The sequence below is a fragment of the Emydura macquarii genome, unplaced genomic scaffold, assembly GCF_026122565.2.
Source record: "Emydura macquarii macquarii isolate MOO-44397 ecotype Brisbane River unplaced genomic scaffold, CSIRO-AGI_Emac_v2 contig_3287, whole genome shotgun sequence".
Classification (NCBI taxonomy): Eukaryota; Metazoa; Chordata; order Testudines; family Chelidae; genus Emydura; species Emydura macquarii.
In genome coordinates, this window is record NW_027133424.1 from 3,315,451 (window position 1) to 3,335,610 (window position 20,160).

General features: G+C 48.4%; 1 protein-coding gene across 1 annotated transcript in view; it reads right to left on the minus strand.

Moving 5' to 3' along the window:
* Window positions 1-20,160, minus strand: part of PAPPA2 (pappalysin 2) — a 165,108-nt gene that overhangs the window by 50,023 nt on the left and 94,925 nt on the right. Inside the window, exons 14-16 of the mRNA XM_067532408.1 lie at window positions 14,241-14,409; window positions 6,502-6,679; window positions 4,125-4,338 (exon numbers count right to left, since the gene is read on the minus strand). Of these exons, the coding sequence (XP_067388509.1) occupies window positions 4,125-4,338; window positions 6,502-6,679; window positions 14,241-14,409 (561 nt within the window). The remainder of the gene's footprint in view (window positions 1-4,124; window positions 4,339-6,501; window positions 6,680-14,240; window positions 14,410-20,160) is intronic.

Sequence of the window (20,160 nt, forward strand, 5' to 3'; positions counted from 1 at the left end):
CGTCCGCCACCTAAGCGAGACAGACTGATGTGAGCATATAGCCCTAGTGTGCCGGGCTCTGCACTCACTGCCCATTCTCCTCCAGGTTGTTTACTCTAATTTACAAAGTCCCAAATGCTACAGGGCTCAGTTAGCTGAGAATCCACCGTTCCACTCTGCCTGTCATGGCGGCTGTTGAGATGGGCTGGGACGCCACTGCTGGGCCCCGGGATAAAGTTCTCCAGGCACAGGGTGAATCCAGCAGAGGCTTCTTGCCCGTGGATCTGATAGTCTCTGAGCCTGGAGGGTTTCCCAGCCCCATGGCAGGCTTTGGCAGCGAGGAGGAGGCTTCCCGTAGCCATTGGCCAGCAGTAATAGTGGTGCCTCGGGAAGCGTGTGTTCATTTAGGAATCATCCTGTCCTCCTCCAAGCAGCGAGGGCCTTCGGGGGCTCATGTGTAAGTAATGCCATCATTGAGGCGAGCTGGCTGGCCCAAAGAAACCATTTTCAAGGGTGACCCAACCAGATTATGAGCCTTTCCAAGTGGAGCTCATCCAGATGAGATACAATGAGACCCATCTCCCCATCCAACCATCACAATTTCAAGAGATATTACCCCCCTCCCGCACCAAGCCCAGGCCCCTCTGGCCATCAGTCTTCAATTCAGTGCTCTCCAAGGAGTCCCTTCCCCCACCCCAAAAAAAGGCCTTCTCCACATGAAGGCCATTTCCTACAAATTTCCCCACTGTTGCTAACAGTGGTATGGCTAAACCAGTGGTTCCTAACATGTGGCCAGGGACCAAAAATGGCCCGCAGGGGCTTTCAAAGGGGCCCATGGCTCCACTCTCTCTGGCTGCAGAAGGGAGCACAGCAAAGTGCTCTGCCTAGCTGGGGTCCCTGCTGAAGCCAGAGGGCGGGGAGCATGGATCTCCCATCCCCCTAACTGCAGAAGGGAGCCACTGCCTAGGGACCAAGGTGGAGTGCCCGAGCTACAGGCCACGTGCTGTTTCCCTGCTGCAGCCAGGGAGACGGGAGATCACCAAGGAGGCAGTCTCCTCAGTGACTACTTCCGTGCAGCTGCAGTGGGGGGGGGAACAGGGCTGGCAGCTGGAGGTGTGTCTATGCGAGAGCTCCCCAGCTCATCAGTTGCACCTGTGTTGCCGACAGTGAGACATCTTTAGCTTTCCCGAGTTGCAGGCAAAGCTAAAGATGCTTCTAACTTTCCCCCTCAAAATCCTCAGTCACACCATTCCAGGGTCCCTTGAAATCAAATGGTAGCAATCATTGCATAGACCTTTAATTATACAGCTAAAATCACATAAGGGATTCTTTGTCAATAAAGATCTCTAAGGGGCTTCTATCCCCTGGGAGCAACTCTTGAATAACCTTTTCTATTAGACAAAGACTTACCTTACACATCCCACCCCTCCACCAAGGAAATGAGAAATGTCCTTAAATTAAGGTCATTGGATCTCTCAGATCTTCCTTATTAGAGCAGAAACCAGCAAAAAAGTTAGGAAATTCAGAATAAGCATTGACACCCCAACCTAGATCCCCCATGCGCTGCAGGTAGCAATCCAATCATTATGACCTAATTACATTTCACCTCTATGTAATCAGCCATAGCGGTGTTCATTAGGGAATTAGAGGGCATCTACTCAGGAGATTAGGAGGAAGAATTTGTGTACATATTTAAAAACAAATTTTTGTGTAATTGCATTCCCAGTGGTAAAAATCAATTAAAACCAAACAAAGTGGAGGGAATTCCAGCCCAGCTGGAATGCCAGCCACAGAGTGTTCAATCGAAGGGAATGACAAAGCAGTGACATTCAGGTGAATGGGGCTGGGGGAGAGGCAGCATCCGCACATACAGACAGTAATGTGCAAGCTGGACATAGACAGCCTTATTTTCCTCAAACAACGTAGGTTGGAGAGTCTGACATGAGCACTAGGGGCCTTGCACCAGTTTTGGAAGGACTGGGGGGAAAGGAGAGGAAAATACAAGATGGCCTTGTGGTAAAGCGACTGGACTGGGACAGAGTAGATCTGAGATCACTTCCTAGCTCTGCCACAGACTCCCTCTGTGACCTTGCCTAAGTCATTTCAGGCCAGATTTTTAAAGGTATTTAGGCACCTAAAGAGGCAGATAGGTGCCTGGAAGATTTTCAAAAGTGCCTAGGCACCAAAATGCCTTTAAAAACTTAGTGCTTCCTCTCTCCACCTGACTTTCCCACAGGCAAAAGGAGGGTAATGATGGTTCCTTCCTCCATCTTAAGTCTACTGGCATGATCCCCTCTTTGGGGTAGGGGCCATTTCTTAATAGGTGTCCATACAGTGCCTAGCACCACAGGGACTCTCATCCTCACTGCGGTCTTAGGTGTTACTGTCATAGTCATAATCCGTTTAACTAGCAGGGCGAAAAATGGATTAGAAAGTATTTAACAAAAGCATCGCTGCAGAAATACACCACCTAAAGTGCATCTATTTGCACAAGCTGAACTGTTGAGGGAAGGTGGGTTCTTAAGTCACCTTAAGAGCATTTTACCCCAAGTCCTCCAGGGAGTAGGAGGTGGAGCTGCAGGGCAGTATGCTCTGCCCGTCTCTGGTGGGATTGGGGGATACAACTCCGGATAGTTTATAAGTGTGATTAGCTAATCAATAAACTGTTAAGTAAAAATGTGTAAAGCAAGATTTAAAAATATGCCCGCAGTTACTCATCCAGGAAAGATTCCCACTTGGCTCACCTGGCTTTGGATCAGGCCCTCACTGTATTTGTTAACACAAATGTTAATAAGGGACCATCTTTCTCTTCTGGGTTTGTACAGCGCCTAGCACAGTGAGGTCCCGGGCCAGGACTTGGGCTTCTACAGCAATGCAAATAAGTACTCATAATATAACCCTGAAATTCACTCTGATTTACGCCATTTTCTTTGCTGAAAAAGTCTTGATTTACAACGTTGTCTTAACCCTATGTGCATATCAACTGGTCTATGCAGCGTTGTGTAATGACTGTCCCATCTGGCTTCTCACATTCCCAGGAACCCTCACAGCACTTGACAAAGATGTGTGCAGTAATCACTTTGTCCATTACAGGGGAGGGGAAGCTGTGACAACGATTGCGCAGCAGGCTGCAGCACTATACCACAGCTAAGGAGAGCCAGGAAAGAAGGAAGCTGCGTCCAATTCAAACTGAAAGGGGGAGATTAAATAATCAGAAGGTAATTAACTGATCTAGAATTGGGCCGAGACCCTGCGGAGTACACAAACACTGGCTTGGAATCTCTAATGCCCAGAACCGGCTGGGCCTCAGTTGGTCTCACCTAAAAAGACACTGTGGCACCCTATAGCACCACGGGAGGGTATTGGCTTAGTACAGATATCAGTGCCCCTGTCTCACCAGCACCTTCTCCAGCAGCAGAGAATGCCTTTTTGAACTGAAATGTAATTACCTGATTGAAATTTTGCCAGGACACGAAGGTTAACATCTCCATCCACACAGAAAATCACCACAAGTTCTTTCATGATCACAAAGAGTCAAGACCTAGGTTTTATCACTCATTTCAAAGACAGCAGCTCCAGCAGCATAGTGTACTAGCTAATTAATGGTTAAAGCCCTTATTCTGCAACACTCACACCAGTGTTTAACTTTAAGCAAGTGAATAGCCCAACTGAAGTTACTGAGACAATTCGCATACTTATAGTTGAGCACATGACTAAGAGAAAAGTGAGACGAGCACCCTCTGTGGAATCACCCGTAGCACTTCTTGGAGAACTTTGGTTTTTCTTTGAGGTCTCTTGTGTGAGTATAGGGCCAATACAACCCTGCTTGGGCTGTAAGACTGGATGGTATGACTGCCATTAATGTGCGCACGCAAGGACACTGGAGATTTACACCTTGTTCCCATCAGTTTACCAACAAACAGGTAAACTTAATTTCTTATGCAGTGATGTATGTGTGAACACTAGAAAAAGGTGGTGAATTGTGCACACAGAGGCAACCAAGTCAGACATTTGTGAAGCCAGTGTGCAAATATCTCTCTGCCCTCAGTGACTCTACTATGATAAGCAGCAGAAGAGATGAAGGACACAGAGAGGATTAAAGGAGCATGGGAAAAGTTGCTGACACAGAAGAGATTCAGACTTACTTTCTGGGTTTGCTCTCCATGCTTTCTGCCACGTGGTATCCAGGTTTACATTTATAGCGGCAGACAGAACCCACATCATGGTTCCCTTGCAGGCAACGAGGGACCAGCAACTTGGCGTTGGCGATCACGTGGGGTGCATCACATTCCAGCTTGCAGTACGCTTCAGGGAGTGACCATAGCCCGTCCTCAAGGCAGGTCAGCCATTGACTCATTCCTGACTCCATGAGAGAGAAGCGGAGCATTCTCAGAATACAGGAGAATTCTATCAGGACTACCTGAAGTGGACACAACCCTAGGGGCAGGGAAACCAGCAAGATCTGCTCTTATACAGTATGATGCCACTGCCAATGACATAAATGGAAATAAACTCATTAACTTCACCAGACACTAGATCAGGACCTTACTGAAACTGACATATTTGAGCACAGTGGGAAGTCACAACTCCTAGGGGAGGAGAGAAATCTCTCTGAAAAGGAATTTGAACGCTCTTCAAATTTCTTCACATCGCTCCTTAAAACCCTTCTCTGCCGTGATGCCTGTGGAAAACTCAACGATAGCTAGATGGCTGGTTTATCACACCAGTTGCAATCATCTTTGTTTCCTCATGCTTTCCCGTCTGTTTGTTGTATTCACCTGTTGAACCTTTTCTTAAATGGGCAGCTCTTTAGGATGGGGCCATCATTTTGTTACAGTGCCTACTGCAATGGGGCCATGATCCCTAACTGGGGCCCCGAAATGCTATGCAACCAATACATAATAATAAACATTATGAAGAAGAAAAAAGAAGAAAGAAGAAATGCTACAGTTCTCCTTAGGGGCTCTGTCAGTGTTTGACTATCACAGCAATGGGTACCTCAGAAACTTCTAAGATAAACAGATAGGAACAGTCAGAAAAGTGATGGGAGATATAGCACCGTCTAACACCACATTTCTACACCCTCCTATCTGGTTTCTGTGCCGACCAAAACAGAGGCCACCCAGCACAGAGAAGTGAGCAGAAGTCTGTTCTGCCTGGCATGGCATTCCCACAACTGTTTGCTCAGCGTCCATGCTGTGCTGGCGGCCCCTCCAGTGTGTGCTGGTGTTCCCAGAGGACCTGGGTTCCAAGGAGCTCGTCATAAGGTTTCTCCTTAATCTGGATCTCCTGCATGGTAGGGCCCAGGACTGATACCACACAGATCATATAATCTATTATTAGAATTTATCATCATCAATCAAATGCCCACCAGGATGCAAGGCGCTTCCGTGAGAACATGAAGCTGGTACAGCTCTGTCCCAACAGCTTCCAATCTAAGGGCTTGCTCCAGTGCTTAGTGAAGTTGACGGGATCCTCTGATTTTATCCACTAGACTTAACAGACTTAGCTTAACATACACAGGCATTTCATCCTAGGAAATTCAACCCTGCCCTCAGCTGAGCAGCCCCACAGAAGGCAAAAGTATTGTGTAGGTCAAAATTTGGCCCGTTGACTACAAGCATTCGCACACGCTGTACTGATCAGTTCATGCTGGGATCTGCAGGCGTGCTCACCATCAGGAAAATCAGATTAATTTATAGTGGTTTGTTCCTTCAATAAAAAGATGAACAATTTTCCTATATTTCAGCTATAAAAGTCTCAGTAAATAGGGCACCCATTAAAATGATTTATTGTAGGTGATGCTAGAGTGAATAAAAGCTTGTGGAAACTCAGACAAAGCCCCGGCACTTGGAACTGTCAGGACAATTACCCCCAAATCCCACCCATCCCTGTCCTATAGAGACAGTAATAGTAGCTCTTTTTTCTTAACTTGGTTTAAAACCACAGATTAGGGATTGATGGAGGTGGTGGGCAGGAAGCAACGTACGGAGTCATAATGCCATATACTCCTGGGGACTGGGCTCCCGTAGTGGCCTCTCTGGCTACAGAAGGCCATGTCTTCCAGGAGTCCAGTGCCACATATGTGCACATGCCCATCAGCCATTGTGCCATTCTTTGATTTCCCCATCTGCAGTCCTGTCCGACTGTCCCCAGCAGAGCCCTTGTCCGATCCCGATTTGACCAGCTGAACTTCTGCTCCATACCCACCTCCCTAGATCTATGTAAAAGGAGCTAACAGATCCTGCAGGAACTGCACAAGCAAAAGGGAAGGGGGCATTCCCAGGGCTGGAGGTGGCAATCAGGAATTGGCCAGAGGGGTTGCCATGAGTATTGGGAGGGAGGGGGACAGAAGAAGCACATCATCCCAGGAGGCCTCATAATACCTAAAGCCTGCTTGGCTGGCACAGTTAGAACAACACTGGTAGGGACAAAGAAGCAACGCTCAACTCTGAATGAGACAAGGATGGATGCATGCGGCATCACGAGGGCGGTTCCACCCCTCAGCAGACAATCCCATACCTTGAAGTTTAGCTGGCTTGATGCAGGCGAAAGAGCAGCGCTCTAGGAACGTGGTTCCCATGGGGCAGGAGAACTCAGCGTAATACACAAGTGATTGGTCAGGAACGCCGCAGTCCACGGGGTTGCAGGTCACAGATCTGTCCCACCATCCAGCGTTGCATGTCACCGGAAACTCTTTCTAAGAAGAAAACATAGCCGCTTCTTATTTTTATGAATGAGTTGTAGGCTAAAGATAGGTCTACATGGCACCAACCTTATGAAGACATGTAGCGTACATACACTGCATCCTCTCCCAGCACAGCTATAAAGAACAGTGTAGACAGTGAATCATAGCTTAGGCGAGTAAACAGAAGCCTGGACCTTATGGGTATGTACCCTACACAGCTCTACGCACCCGCGTACACTCCTATTTTTAGCAGTCTAGTGTCCCTCTGCCTCCCAGTTGCTGAAACCTTGCCCTGCTGCAGGGAAAGATTCCAGCAGCTCGCCAGAGCTGGAGCCTTTCCCATCTGCCTCCTACCTACTACAGCCTTTCGCTGATGTGTGTAGCTACACACTGCAGCATGGATGCAGCTCGCTTTTCGTGTAGCTACTCATACAGTGCCGCCACTGCTGTGCAGTGTAGATGTAGCCTAAAAGTTACCGCAGTGGCAAAAAGGCTGGCCTGGGTTGCAAAGAACAGTAGTGTTGTTGCCTTCCTCCCTCCCCTGGGAACCCAGGCTCAAACCATCCCTTGTCGTACACAAGACATGTGCCATCGTTGCCATCACTGGAGCACAACGCATGTGTGGCCCCACACTGCACAGTGGTGCCTTTGCGGTATTGTACGGGCCGTCCACATTAGAGATGTTTGCCATCAGTTAGTGACGGGGCTGACTCCACCAAATACATGGTTAGCACATGGCTCCTAAGCAAGGCTATAGTATGTTAGGAAGTGTGGCTTTGTCTTTTCGACACTGCAAAACTGAGCCTTATTTTAACCATATCAGAGGACAGCCGTATTGGAACTGGGTCCCCCAAGCTTATTTTTTTATTGTGTATAGGCTCACAGACCCCTGAGGATAACCAGATTAATAAACATAGTTAAGAAATCCCCTTTACATAACAGAAGAATCATCTGAGACTCTGGTTACGACCAGTCAATCACGTGAGAGTCCTGATCATGATCAGGTTCAAAATGTGGTATATCCATGTTCTGCGTGCAAGTCAGCCATGTTACAACCTGGCTGCAAACTCACTGAATATCTGCAGAACAAAGCGGCCCTTACGTATATAGCCCAGTTCAGAGGCATGGTTAAATTGTGGCTCAGTATGTCCACAATGCAAGATGGAGTCACTTTTTAAACACTGTTGTTTCTATAGTGTAAATAGACACTATGTCAAAGGGCATCTGAAAATGCACTGCACCAATGTAAAACCACCTATAATCCTTTGCCCCTTGCACCAGCAAGTGGGAAGAGGCTGGATGGGATAGCTGCTTGGATTTTCCCGGAATGCACTGAGATAAATACAGTTGCGTGGCATGGTGTGTACAGGCCAACACGGGTTACCCTCTAAAAATGTGTGGATGTAGTGAGCTGCGTTAGCAATAACCATAACCCTGGCAACATGAAGTACCATTTTTTCTGCAGTGTAGACAAGGCTTACGTGGAACAATATAAGGCAGTGACACTTGTCTGCCCAGCTGCACGGGAAATCACAACAGAAGCATTCACAAAGTGTCACCATCCCACCAAAGGCTCACACAATAATGGAGACCCCACGGCTACCCCTGACCTCTTGTGAGTTAGAAATCAGTTCTAGTGCCACTGCAAACCTTGGTACGGCCACCTGTAACATCCCATCTACTGTGTCACAGCCTCAAGTCCAACTCTGCCCATATACTTCTTATCTGACTGCCAAAGGTTGAGAACTCCCACCAGGCAGATTTATGTTGTGTGGTTTCATTTCAGAGGCAAAAAGAACATTTCCCCTGAGAACGGTGCAGTGTGTGTTACGGGACCCGCCGTCCGATCCCATCTGCCGTGGCCCACACAGGGATTAGCTGGAAGGCCGTATGATTTACAGCATTTTTGGAGAGAAGGGGGCCAAGCAACCCATCTAGCCTCATCCATCTGCCTGATTAATCTTCGCACTCTAATAGGTCTCTCTTCTCAGTGCCTATCTAACCACTACTAAGTGCCCTTGGGAAACACATTCACAGTTGTAGTGCCCCTTCCAGACATGAACTGCTTTCAGCCACAGGAAAAAGTCCCCTGAACTCTCCTTATACCCCCATCTATTTTCACCTCACTTCATTCTGTGCTCTCTTGTCTAGCACTGGAGAGACAAGCCAGCCTGACAGATGCCCGTCCAGCAGTCCGTATTTATGTGTACACCAAATAAAGTATGGACTGTGCCCAGTGCCCTACCAAAGGGACACTACCTGGACCTGCAAGGATCACTTCTAGGGCAACTCAATATCCAGGACCTTCAGTCCTTGGTCTCCCAGCTAACAAGGGGGCCAGCAATAGTGGGGGCTTGTGACACAGACCTTTGCCTGCGAGGAACTAGGCCAAACTCAATTTACATAGACTTGTGAGACATTGATGTGGACTGTACTAGAACCAGTGACCTACAGAGGAAGAAAGGCTCCATATCCTATTACCTAGCTCCTCATCCATGTACCTTCAAATGCATCCCTCTTAACCTACTTTTTTCTGCTCCATACACGTGCCATTACCTTAGCCTTTAGCAGTGACAATGCTCTGGAGACGCCTGTCATTCTAGCCACTCCCTCCGGAACTGTAATGGGATCATTTAATCTGTTCCTATGGTACTCACCCAGAGTACTCTCCAGCCCTTCGCTCAGAGCCACAGCCGTCACTTCTGCTTGTTGTTAATTTCCTTCCCTGATAATATGCTTGTCTCACAGATTACATTTGCAAATACAGTATGTGGCAACTTAATTCATTCCTCTGGACTGGCCCTCTGAGGTACACAGAGCAGCATGTTGCTATCCAAGGGGTTGGCTGCATGCTGGGCAAGCAGGAGGGAGTGGCCTAGGACAGTCCCACAAGTGGCTGGGATAAATTCAGAAGTGAGCTGAGGCATGGGTAAGAGGGAGTACAGCCGGGTTGAATTCATCCCTGATGTACTTCCACTGACTTGAATGGAGTTCCATCAGAGAGGACCTTGAGAATGAGGACTTGTCTACATGGGGACATCCAGGAAAAATAATATGAATTAAGTAAAGGTGTGAATGTGAAGTGGATTAGTTAAACCTCACTAAATCCCTGTGTGCACACTGTTAATCAGAATTAAAGTGACTTTAATTGGGTTTAATTTACTTTGAAGAAACTTAAACTAAAGTGAACTGAGGCCACTTTAAATCTGAATGAGGGTGTTCACACAGGGATTTAATGTGGTTGAACTAATCCCCTTCAAATTCACATCTTCACTTAATTTGAATTCACTTTCCTACATGTCCCTGTGCAGGCAAGCCCTAAGAGAGAGCATGGAGGTGTCACTTGCTGGATAACAGGACTGCTGGAAGGAAAGCAGCTAAGAAGGAAGGCAGAGGAAGGTATACATTCAAGTAGCTCCCCTCAACCACTCCTTTTAATGTACACCTTTGTGTATTCTTTTCCAGCCCCTCCTTGTGCAAATGACACCAATTTTGAAACACTTCCACGCAGACAGACTCCCTCATGCCCACGTGCTCATGTCTGATTTGCTCATTGTAATGAAGCGGGGAATTTTCTTGATCTTTTATAGGGGTAGTATGTGTGCCTCAGTTTCCCCTATGTGCTGCATGTTTAGCCAGGAGGGTGGGGAAAGGGTGTTTGCTCTTTGCAGAGACACAGAGTTCCAGCAGTAACTACTGCCTAGCTGCCTGGGCCCATGCCCAGAAGCCAATGACCCAGACATCTGGTTGTCTAGCAACTAATGACTGTGGACTGCCAGCTTCCCCCATCTCCCTCGGGAGGAAGCCATCCAGTTTGGACAAGTTGGAGAATAAAGAGCTAAGGTGGTCGGTCAGGTGATGCTGTCTGATCAGGAAGAGGAACAAAGGCCTGAGTAGGAGCAGATTGAGTTAGTGAAGTGCAGGCTGCTGGAAGCAGGGACACTAAGGGACCGGGGGGCTGAGAGAGAGAGCCCTGAGCTCTGGACAGGCTCAGACGGACTTGGCTGTAGCTTCCCGCTTTCTATGCTAACTCAGGGACTTCCTCGGATGGGTTCCAGACATCTAACAAACCCTTCTGTTTTACAACGCCATGTGAGAGACTCAACAGGTCGGGGGTGCACTGCTTCCTTCTCTGGGTGTGCAAACCTCCCCACCAGAGGTCCAGTTTGAGTGGACATACTGAGGGAGCTCATGGCAAGAGACATGCTGAGAGCTCAGAGCTGCGGTCCCAGGAAGTGGTGGAGTAAGGGGTTTAACCCCAAGAGTGTAACCTCATGGAGGGCTAACACGCTGAAGGGGGTTCCTCCCAGGAACCATACAGAGCTGAGAGAGCACTGGTCTGTGAAACAGTGACACTCGTCACCTCTGAACATGACCTTCTCTTCACGAGCATGGCTGTGTTCCTTTACCTGTTAGTGGGACTGGGGAATGGGAGCTTCCTTTGGCTACTGCAGTGGCATGTGCTGGCTAGAGAACAGACATGCCCCAGTGGAATGTGTGCTCAGTGCTAGATTGGTGGAGGCTGCTGTGATGTAGCTGTTAGAGATACAGGTGGCCAACCCCAGTGAAATACTGGAGTTGTGTTGTACCTGGTCATACTGAGCCAGTCAACACGGGCAGAAGGAAGAAGATGGCCCAAGGGTTAGGGTGCTAGGTAGATGGCCCAGGGGTTAGTCAGGGCCTCAAGGGACCAGCATTCAAATCCCTCCTTTGCTATAGACTCTTTATTGGGCCTTGGTCAAAATACTTAGGGGATGTCTACACTAAAATGCTACCGCAGCACAGCTGCTCTTAAGCAAAGTAACCGGTCATGGGATAAGAGGGGAAGGTCCTCTCCTGAGTCAGTAACTGGTTAAAAGAGAGGAAACAAAGGGTAGGAATAAATGGTCAGTTTTCAGAAAGGAGAGAGGTAATAGTGGTGGTCCCCCAGGGGTCTGCACTGGGACCAGTGTTGTTCAACATGTTCATAAATGATCTGGAAAAAGGGGTAAATAGTGAGGTGGCAAAATCTGCATATGATACAAATCTACTCAAGATAGTGAAGGTCAAAGCAGACTGTGAAGAGTTACAAAGGGATTTCACAAAACTGGGTGACTGGGCAACAAAACGGCAAATGAAATTCAATGCTGATAAATGCAATGTAATGCACATTGGAAAATATAATCTCAACTATACATGTAAAATGATTGGGTCTAAATTAACTGTCACCACTCAAGAAAGAGATCTTGGAGTTACTGTGGATAGTTTTCTGAAAACATCCACTCATTGTGTAGCGGCAGCCAAGAGAACTACCAGAATGTTAGGAATCATTAGGAAAGTGATAGATAATAAGACAAAAAATATCATACTGCCTCTTTATAAATCCATGGTACACCCACAACTTGAATACTGTGTGCAGATCTAGTCGCCCCATCTCAAAAAAGATATATTAGAATTGGAAAAGGTACAGAAAAGGGCAACTAAAATGATTAGGGTTATGGAAAAGCTTCCATATGAGGAGAGATTAATAAGACAGAGACTTTTCAGATTGGAAAAGAGACGACTAAGGGGGGATATGATCGAGGTCTATAAAATCATGACTGGTATGGAGAAAGTAAATAAGGAAGTGTTATTTACTCTTTCTCATAAGACAAGAACTAGGGGTCACCAAATGAAATTAATAGGTAGCAGGTTTAAAACAAACAAATGGAAGTATTTCTTCACACAATGCACAGTCAATCTGTGGAACTCCTTGCCAAAGGATATTGTGAAGGCCAAGACTATAACGGGACTCAAAAAAGAACGAGATAAGTTCATGGAGGATAGGTCCATCAATGGCTATTAGCAGGATAGGCAGGGATTGCTGTTTGCCAGTGGCTGGAAATGGCCGATGGGATGGATCACTTGATGATTCCCTCTTCTGTTCATTCCCTCTGAAGCACCTGGCATTGGTCACTGTCAGAAGACAGGATACTGGGTTCGATGGACCATTGGTCTGACCCAGTATGGCCGTTCATATGTAGCCCTTTGATGTAGACACTACCTACTCCGATAGGAGGGATTCTCCCATCAGCGTAGGTCTGTGGTTCTCAACCCGTGGGCTGCTTGCAGCCCAATCAGTACACAGCTGAGGCCCATGTGACGTCCTCAGGGCCCTGCAGGTAGCGTATATATTGTGTGGATGCGGCCCACATAACACACAGAAAGCTGAACATGCAGCCCACAATGGTAATTAGGTTGAGAACCACTGGTGTAGGTAATCCACCTCCCCAAGAAGCAGTAGCTAGTGCTGCCTACACAAGGACTTAGGTTGGTTTAACTACGCCACAGAGGAGTAAGGAGTTTTCAAAGCCCTGACCAATGTAATGAAACCAAACTAATTTTCTAATGTAGACCAGGCATTAGTCTCTCTAGCCCTCTGTAAAATGGAGATAACCGCACTCCCACATCTCCTGGGTATGCTGTGTGGCTAAATAGATGAAAGATTGTCAGGAGCTCAGATACTATAGTAATGGGGGGCATATAAGTGCCACAGATAGGAAAGGGGATCCTAAGGAAATACTGAAGCTGTGAGATGAAAACCTCGAAGCCTTGAAACATTATTCATTGCATTACTCCAGTGCTACTGCTCCTGTTCGCCTGAAGTCAAAGAGTAGGGCTTCCGGCTGGGCTATCTCAGCCCAGTTCCACTGAATGGAGCTATAGCAGCCTAACACTTTGGCGATACAGGCCCCCAAGTTCTAGCAGCTCCTGGGATTACCCACAAGAGAGCTGCAGTGTGGACACAAGGGGAAGGAGTTGGACTGAGGAGGCTGCCGAGAGGAGGAGGAGGAGGAGGAGGAAATTTAAAACAGCCCTCCTTCCCCCACAAGACACATGCACCCATTAATCAGCTCTCCAAGGGTGGCAGAACTTGCAGGAGGACAGGCAGCCTACAGGGGGAGCAGCAGAGTTATGATGGCTGCTCTCTTCCCTTCTGACTCGCCTCTGCCCCACAGCCACAAAAATGCCGGGGGAGTGCTGGGGTGGGGGGGAAGTATTTCGGAGACACCTCTCTTCTTCATCCCACAAGAAATCAAATCGAGGGGTGATCCTGGGGATTTTTAGGATCCGCCTCATGACAGATGTGGCCCCCCATTGAATGTATTCCTGTATTTAGAATTCAGAGAAGGGGTTCCCAGGGAAACTATTCCCCCCACCGCCCCAGGAGTATCTTCACAAGGGCAGCTCCCAGCCTGGGGGATAGTTCTTCACTTCACAATAGTATCTTTCAGCTCCGCTTGGCCGGCAGCCCCTGCACCGAACAGGCCCCAGACACCCAGGGCAATATTTGGCCCGGGTCAGGACCGAGGTGGATTAGCAGAGCTGTGAGGTGCCCAGGCCTGGAACCACAGGGCTGCCACAGATCAGGACTGAAGTGCACTGGTATTGCTGAGGGTGGTGGTCCTGTAAATATGGATGGGTAAAATATAGCAGGGGGTACTGTGGGGCAGGACTGAGGGGCACCAGCACAGGTGGGTTCAAGCCTGTCTTAGCTAGCAGTCACTCAGGTAGGTTTCCTTGTTATTTCCACCTAAACTCGCTACCAACTCACCTGCCTAGGGCTCAGACCCTTCCCGCTGCTGGAGTGGAGGACAAATCCCTTCTCACAGGTGATGGCGCACTTCATGTGTCCTGGGCCACCGGATGTGCAGTTCACCATGGCATGGTCAAGCAACAAGGGCATACAACTGCCTTGCTCCCCGCAGTCCCGGCGGGTGCAGCTGTCGGGGAGACAAAGGTGGGAGAAGAGAATCAAAAAGCAGCTCGCCTTGTTCGGGAGGATTCCCAGTGCTTCTGCAGGGGGAGGAGCTCCTCCCTTGCGGCATCACACGGGAATTCCTCGTGCAACAGCACCCCACCCGGGACTGGCCAGCACCCCGCTCAGGACAGGTGTCGCAGGTGACATCCAGCACTCCCATGTTCAGCCCAGGATGGGTCAGTGCAGACAACACTGCAGTTGGATTTTCGGTTCTCTTGCATTGGCAGGCTGCAAAGCTCAGCTCGTCCTACACGGTTGCCTTTGATTCCCTAAGAAAAACGCTGCATGGCAGATGGTTAACACAGGGAGTTTCCCTGCAGTCTAGTCCTGTCTATTAATTAATCTGCAGAAGTGGCAGAACCAGTGGAAAGATCGAGTGAGGGGGCTCCAACAACCCCCTATCCAACAGCTTCCTATCTAGGCATGCACTTGCAAAGATTTGCTCTGGGGACAGGGGAAGTGTTCTTCTGCCCAAGGGTTTCTGTATCCCAGCATATTCCCCCTGTCCCCTCCCCCCCGCTGGCTCTGCCTCGGTTTAGTCCCCACCTGCTCCCAGTACACAAACACACAAACTTCCACACACTAGTAAAGGCCCCAGTCCTACGCTTGGGCAAAAGGCAGTGTTGTCTAGTGGACAGAGCAGTAAACTGACAGCCAGGGAACCTACGCTCTCAGTTTTGGCATGTACATGCCACTGCAGTGTGAATAATAACAGGCAGACCCTTGCAAAGCTAGGGATCAGCGTTTTAGTTAACGAGACTCTGCGTAGGCACCAGGGTCTGTCCACGTGACTCCAATCACAGGATCAGGGCCCAAGCAGGCATGTTTTCCAAAACCACAGTTCCATGACATTATGGAGCTGTACAAACACATAAGAGTCTAGCAAGATCAGGCTTTGAGTGCAAAAGGTAAAAATGGCAAAAAAAAACCTACATCCTCAGCTGTTGGCAATCAGTGAAGCGCCACTGACTTCAGTGCTGAATTTATGCCAGTTGAGGGTTTGGACCATTTTCCCCCCTTAAGCTCTTCATTAGAAACAACAACTAAGGGCACATCCTGAGAGGCGCTGAGCGCCCTAAACTTCCATGGGCCCTGCAGGTGCTCAGCTTCTCACAGGATCCAGGCATCAAATGATGTTGTTCTGGGATCTACTCCGCACATCCTTAATTGGGCCTTGCCCCAGAAGATGGGAGCCCCCTGGGAACTCTAAGTCACTAAAAGCTGTGACAGTTGAGTGGAGAAATACAAACCAGGGGCCTAGAGGGGACCTTACGGATTTCAAGGAGCCTGTTCAAAAGAATCACAACAGAACCCATAAGTGGAGCAGTGAGCTGCTCCATGGCACGCAGCCCCCACAAGGTATTTCCCTGGAGCTTTTGGGTTTCCTCAAATGCTGATGCTTCTCACCTTTAAATGCAAGCCTGCACGCTCCAAGCCACGTGTTAATGGTCAGCTCACGGCTGCCCTCCAAGCTTTGGTTCCCAGAAGTGAGATGGAAATGGGGGCCAGGGGCTAGGTTACCAGGCATCCAAGGAAATCCCAAGGGGAATCGCTGACCATTTAGCTACACAAGTTAAAACAGCACAGTATTCATCCGAACTCACAGTCTCCTCCCCCAAAAACCTGTCTCACACATACTCTCACCCCTATCTCTGAGCGACACAGCACTCATCCGCATTCACCCACAGTCTCATCCGCTGGCAGCCACACCCAGTCACTGTCACGCCCATGCTCTCTCACACCTACCTGTATCGTGGGAGGATGGTTTGAGTTTTGCATACACTTTGGCTACAGCTACATTGACAGTGGCAAAGTCGCTGCCATCAGATTGATTTCTCTGGATCGACTGAGCGGTCAGTGAAGACCTGCTCAGTCGATCCAGAAATTGAGGTACTAAGACCACCTTCACAAGTGGCATAGTGCTGCGTCGATGGGCGCAATGCAGTGAAGACGGCACGCAGAAGAGAAGTAGAGACGTCGACAGGAGTTACACAATTTTTTTGCGTAGCTTGCATAACTCCCGTCGACTGCCGCTGAATCTCAGAGGTAAGTATAGACAGGGTCTTTGACAACTCTTGATTAGCTTGTCGTGCTACTAAAGGCTTGTGAATTGAATAAAAGCATCCCATCACATTCAGACACACAAACAGATAGGGGTCTCTCAAGTCCCATGACCCCTGGACAAGCCTTCCTCCCCTAGAGTCACTTGTATGGGGGCACACACCCAACAAAAACACTCCACTCACACAGACCTGCACATACCAATACCTACGTATCCAGCTCTGGCAAAAGCTGCGGCAGCAAAGCCCTCAGGCATAGGGTTTGCATACAGGGCACGTAGGCACCGAGGCGAAACACATCATGGATTGAACACTGTGTGAAAGCTCAGGCCAGGTCTACATTTACAACACAGGTCGACTTAGCTCCGGTGCTTAGGGGTCCTCGGCTCTGAGTGCCATAGCTATGCCAACCTATCCTCTAGTGTAGACACAGCTAGGTTGATGGAAGAACGCTTCGGTCATCATGTGGGGAGGCGGTGTTCCTACGGTGACAGGAAAACCCCTTCTGTAGCTGTAATCTGTGTCTACACTACAGGTTTAGAGCAGCATAGCTCTATGCCACTACAGCCCCTGTAGCGTAGACAGGGCCTCAGAAACTCCCACTCATTCCTCTCAGCCTGTCGTTTCCCCTCTAGGTCCTCTCCTGTCCTTTTTCACTGCCCACAGAGCCACCTCTGCTGTGATTCAGTGCCGCTGACCGGAAATTGCCACGTGGCAGCATTAAAAACGGGAACGTGCTAAAAACTGAATATGGCGTAACTGTGGGTCAAGGATTTGGGCTTCACCTACCCTCCACAGGAGGTGCCCTTTCTACCCTTTAGCACCACCATGCATGCAGTGAGGAATTTAGTTTGCTTATTATAGTAAACAGCCCATAGGAGGAAGGATGGCTTTGTGATTAAGGTGCTGGCCTAGTGCTCAGGGTTCAACTCCTGGCTCTGTTGACTCCCTGTGTGTTCTCTGGCAAGTTGTGTTCTCTCTGTCTCTTAACCTGTCCTCCAGCCATCCTGTCCTGTCTATTTTGATTCTAAGCTCTTCAGGGCAGGGACCCTCTCTCACCGTGCGTCTGTATAGCACCTACCACTATGGGGCCCTGATCTCTCAGCTCAAGGTGCTACTGTACCACAAACAAAAATAATCACACCACACGTCATACAAAAGATACTCAAAGTTATCAGGGAGAGAGAGTGGGGCAGCTTCCAAAGTATGATTTGCCATTCACACTGTCCCCCATTTCCAGGAAACAACAACAAAAAGAACTGCCCTCCCTGGCACCTCTCCTCTAGGGATCTCAAGGCACTGCATAAACATTAATTAAGGCTCTCTACCTCCCTGTCATGTAGGTAAGGACCGGAGAGGGCTCGCTTCTCCCACCAAGGAAACGCAGCCACCACTTGGATAAAACACCCCTACTCCGTCACCAATCACAGCAACACTGCACAGCAATTGAGTAAATGAAGGGGAACGCTAGATCCATTTAAAATTGCAGAGGGAAATGAAATATGCGGAATATGACTACCTGGGATGGAATTTGGCCAAGACACTGGGGCTCCGATTCTGACAAAAAAGTGCCACGGGATATTTAGTGATATTCGGTTTTCTGGGTCCCCCAAAAGGAAGTACCTCCAGGAGGCATGGCACCCCTGAAAGCCACTCAGAGGAAAGAGCACTATTGAATCAGCCACACCGCTTTCTGCAACAGTTGGGGTTCCTCACCCCAAACATCTCCCATCCAAATCCCAAGTCGGCCCAAGCCAGCTCAATTTGTGAGAGCTCCCAGGCTGCTAGCACCAGGTGGTACGGCTGCAGGCACCAAATATGTGGAAGGAACCCGCTCAGACACCACAGACAAATACTCATTGAGCAAAGTCACCAAAAAATGCTGCGGATATAAGCGCAGAATGAACAGAGCTCATTGTCAACTCCAGCCAAGTCCTGTTAGCCAAAGTTGCCATGGAAACCCAAGTGGAACAGCCCATTCAGGGTTGGGGGCAGATGAAGGAGGGGAAAATGGCCAGGGAAAGGACCACAAACAACCAAAAAAAGAGGCTGTTTTTCCTGCACAGACCTGTTTATGAAGTGAGAAATGGTTTCAGGGCAGCTGCTACAAATTCTTTCACTAGCTTATATTTCCATTTGCTTCCTTTTTAAAGAATTTGTTTTATGAGCACAGCGCTTGTCAGGTCATTAGCTTCCGAGTGCATCTGGTACCAATTGTAAATCTCCCTCTCCTCTCTCTCCATAAGATTGAACCGCTCCATAACTGTGCCCCTATCACCAAAGCACACACCCCTTCCCCAGCCCTGTCTTTACCTCCCACTGGATCATCTGAGCTCTTATTCAGTGTAACCAAAGTAACATTCTCGGGTGTAACATCCTTGGAGGGGGAAGAGAGGGGAGGATCTCTTTTCTCTCAGGACATTTTCTTGTCTCCAGTCTCACACTAACAAGGGAAACGACAAGAGAATCTGGCTATTTTCTGCAAACCACCATAAGGAAGTCAGTCTTATTATTATTGCTTATATGCACTGGTGTAGCACCTAGGGGCCCTATTCCAGGACCAGAACCCCACTGTGCTAGGTGCTGTAAAAACAGAACAAAAAAGCATTCCCTGCCCCGAGACGCTTACAATCACTAGGAGTTTGTCCTGTTTTTACTTCTCTAGCACCAGAGGTGTGTGTGGCACTTTATAAGCCATGCCACAAAGATGTTACAAGCTACCATAGTACGGCAGGTAAAGACAGAGCTAGAGGAGGAAAATTGGGGTGACAAAACTAGGAAGCCTGCAGTATTGACTTATGTGCCACAGCACCATGAAGTCTCCATTGCTATGTCAGCAAATTGCATGCCATGTTGTGATGCAACTTTGTAAGCTCATGAGCCAGTGACGCAGTGTCAGCATGCTGGGTTGCAACGATGCTGCAAAGATGTTTGGAGACCGTTTACTATGCTGCATGCCAGTTCTGACACAGAACAGCCCTTGTCAGTACTGGGGACGGGGGGGACAAGCCTACGCTGTGCAATCCGAACTATGCCAGCAACAACAGTGCTTCAAAATGGCTGGCATAAACCCCAAAGAGAAGTCACATCAAGGGAGGGGAAGTGGCCTGGCTGCCTCCCAAATGGTTTCACAGAGTTTCCTTGTCCACAGATTTTCTTTTCATGAGTGTCAATAATACAAAGAACAACAATATCACGTTCTGTGGCAGCACTTCGCAGCCACAGTCATGGACAAGGACCCCGTCATGCAAACACACCACAAAAAGATGATCTACATGTTACAAGCTGCTTAGGGGCTAGACTGTATACCATGCCATGGCTTGGCATGATTCTCAGGAACAAGTCGCTGTCCGTAATGGCCATGGAATCTATATTGCCCTAGCAGTAACTGTGCGGGGACATGCTGTAGATAGCACAGCTCTCACCTTGGTGTGCAGTAGATCTTTCTTTCTCTTGTTGATTATAACAGATGGGTACAGGTTATCCTGCCAGCTCATTCTTGCAGTCCCATGACATTTAGACATTTTGGATTAGGGTTGTGCAAGAAAATCAAGCAGCCAATATTATTTTTTCCCTCCATGCAGCATCTCAAAAAATACCAGTGTTTGTATCCCAGCCTCTTTTGCAGCCCAAACAGATGATCCGTTGTGACA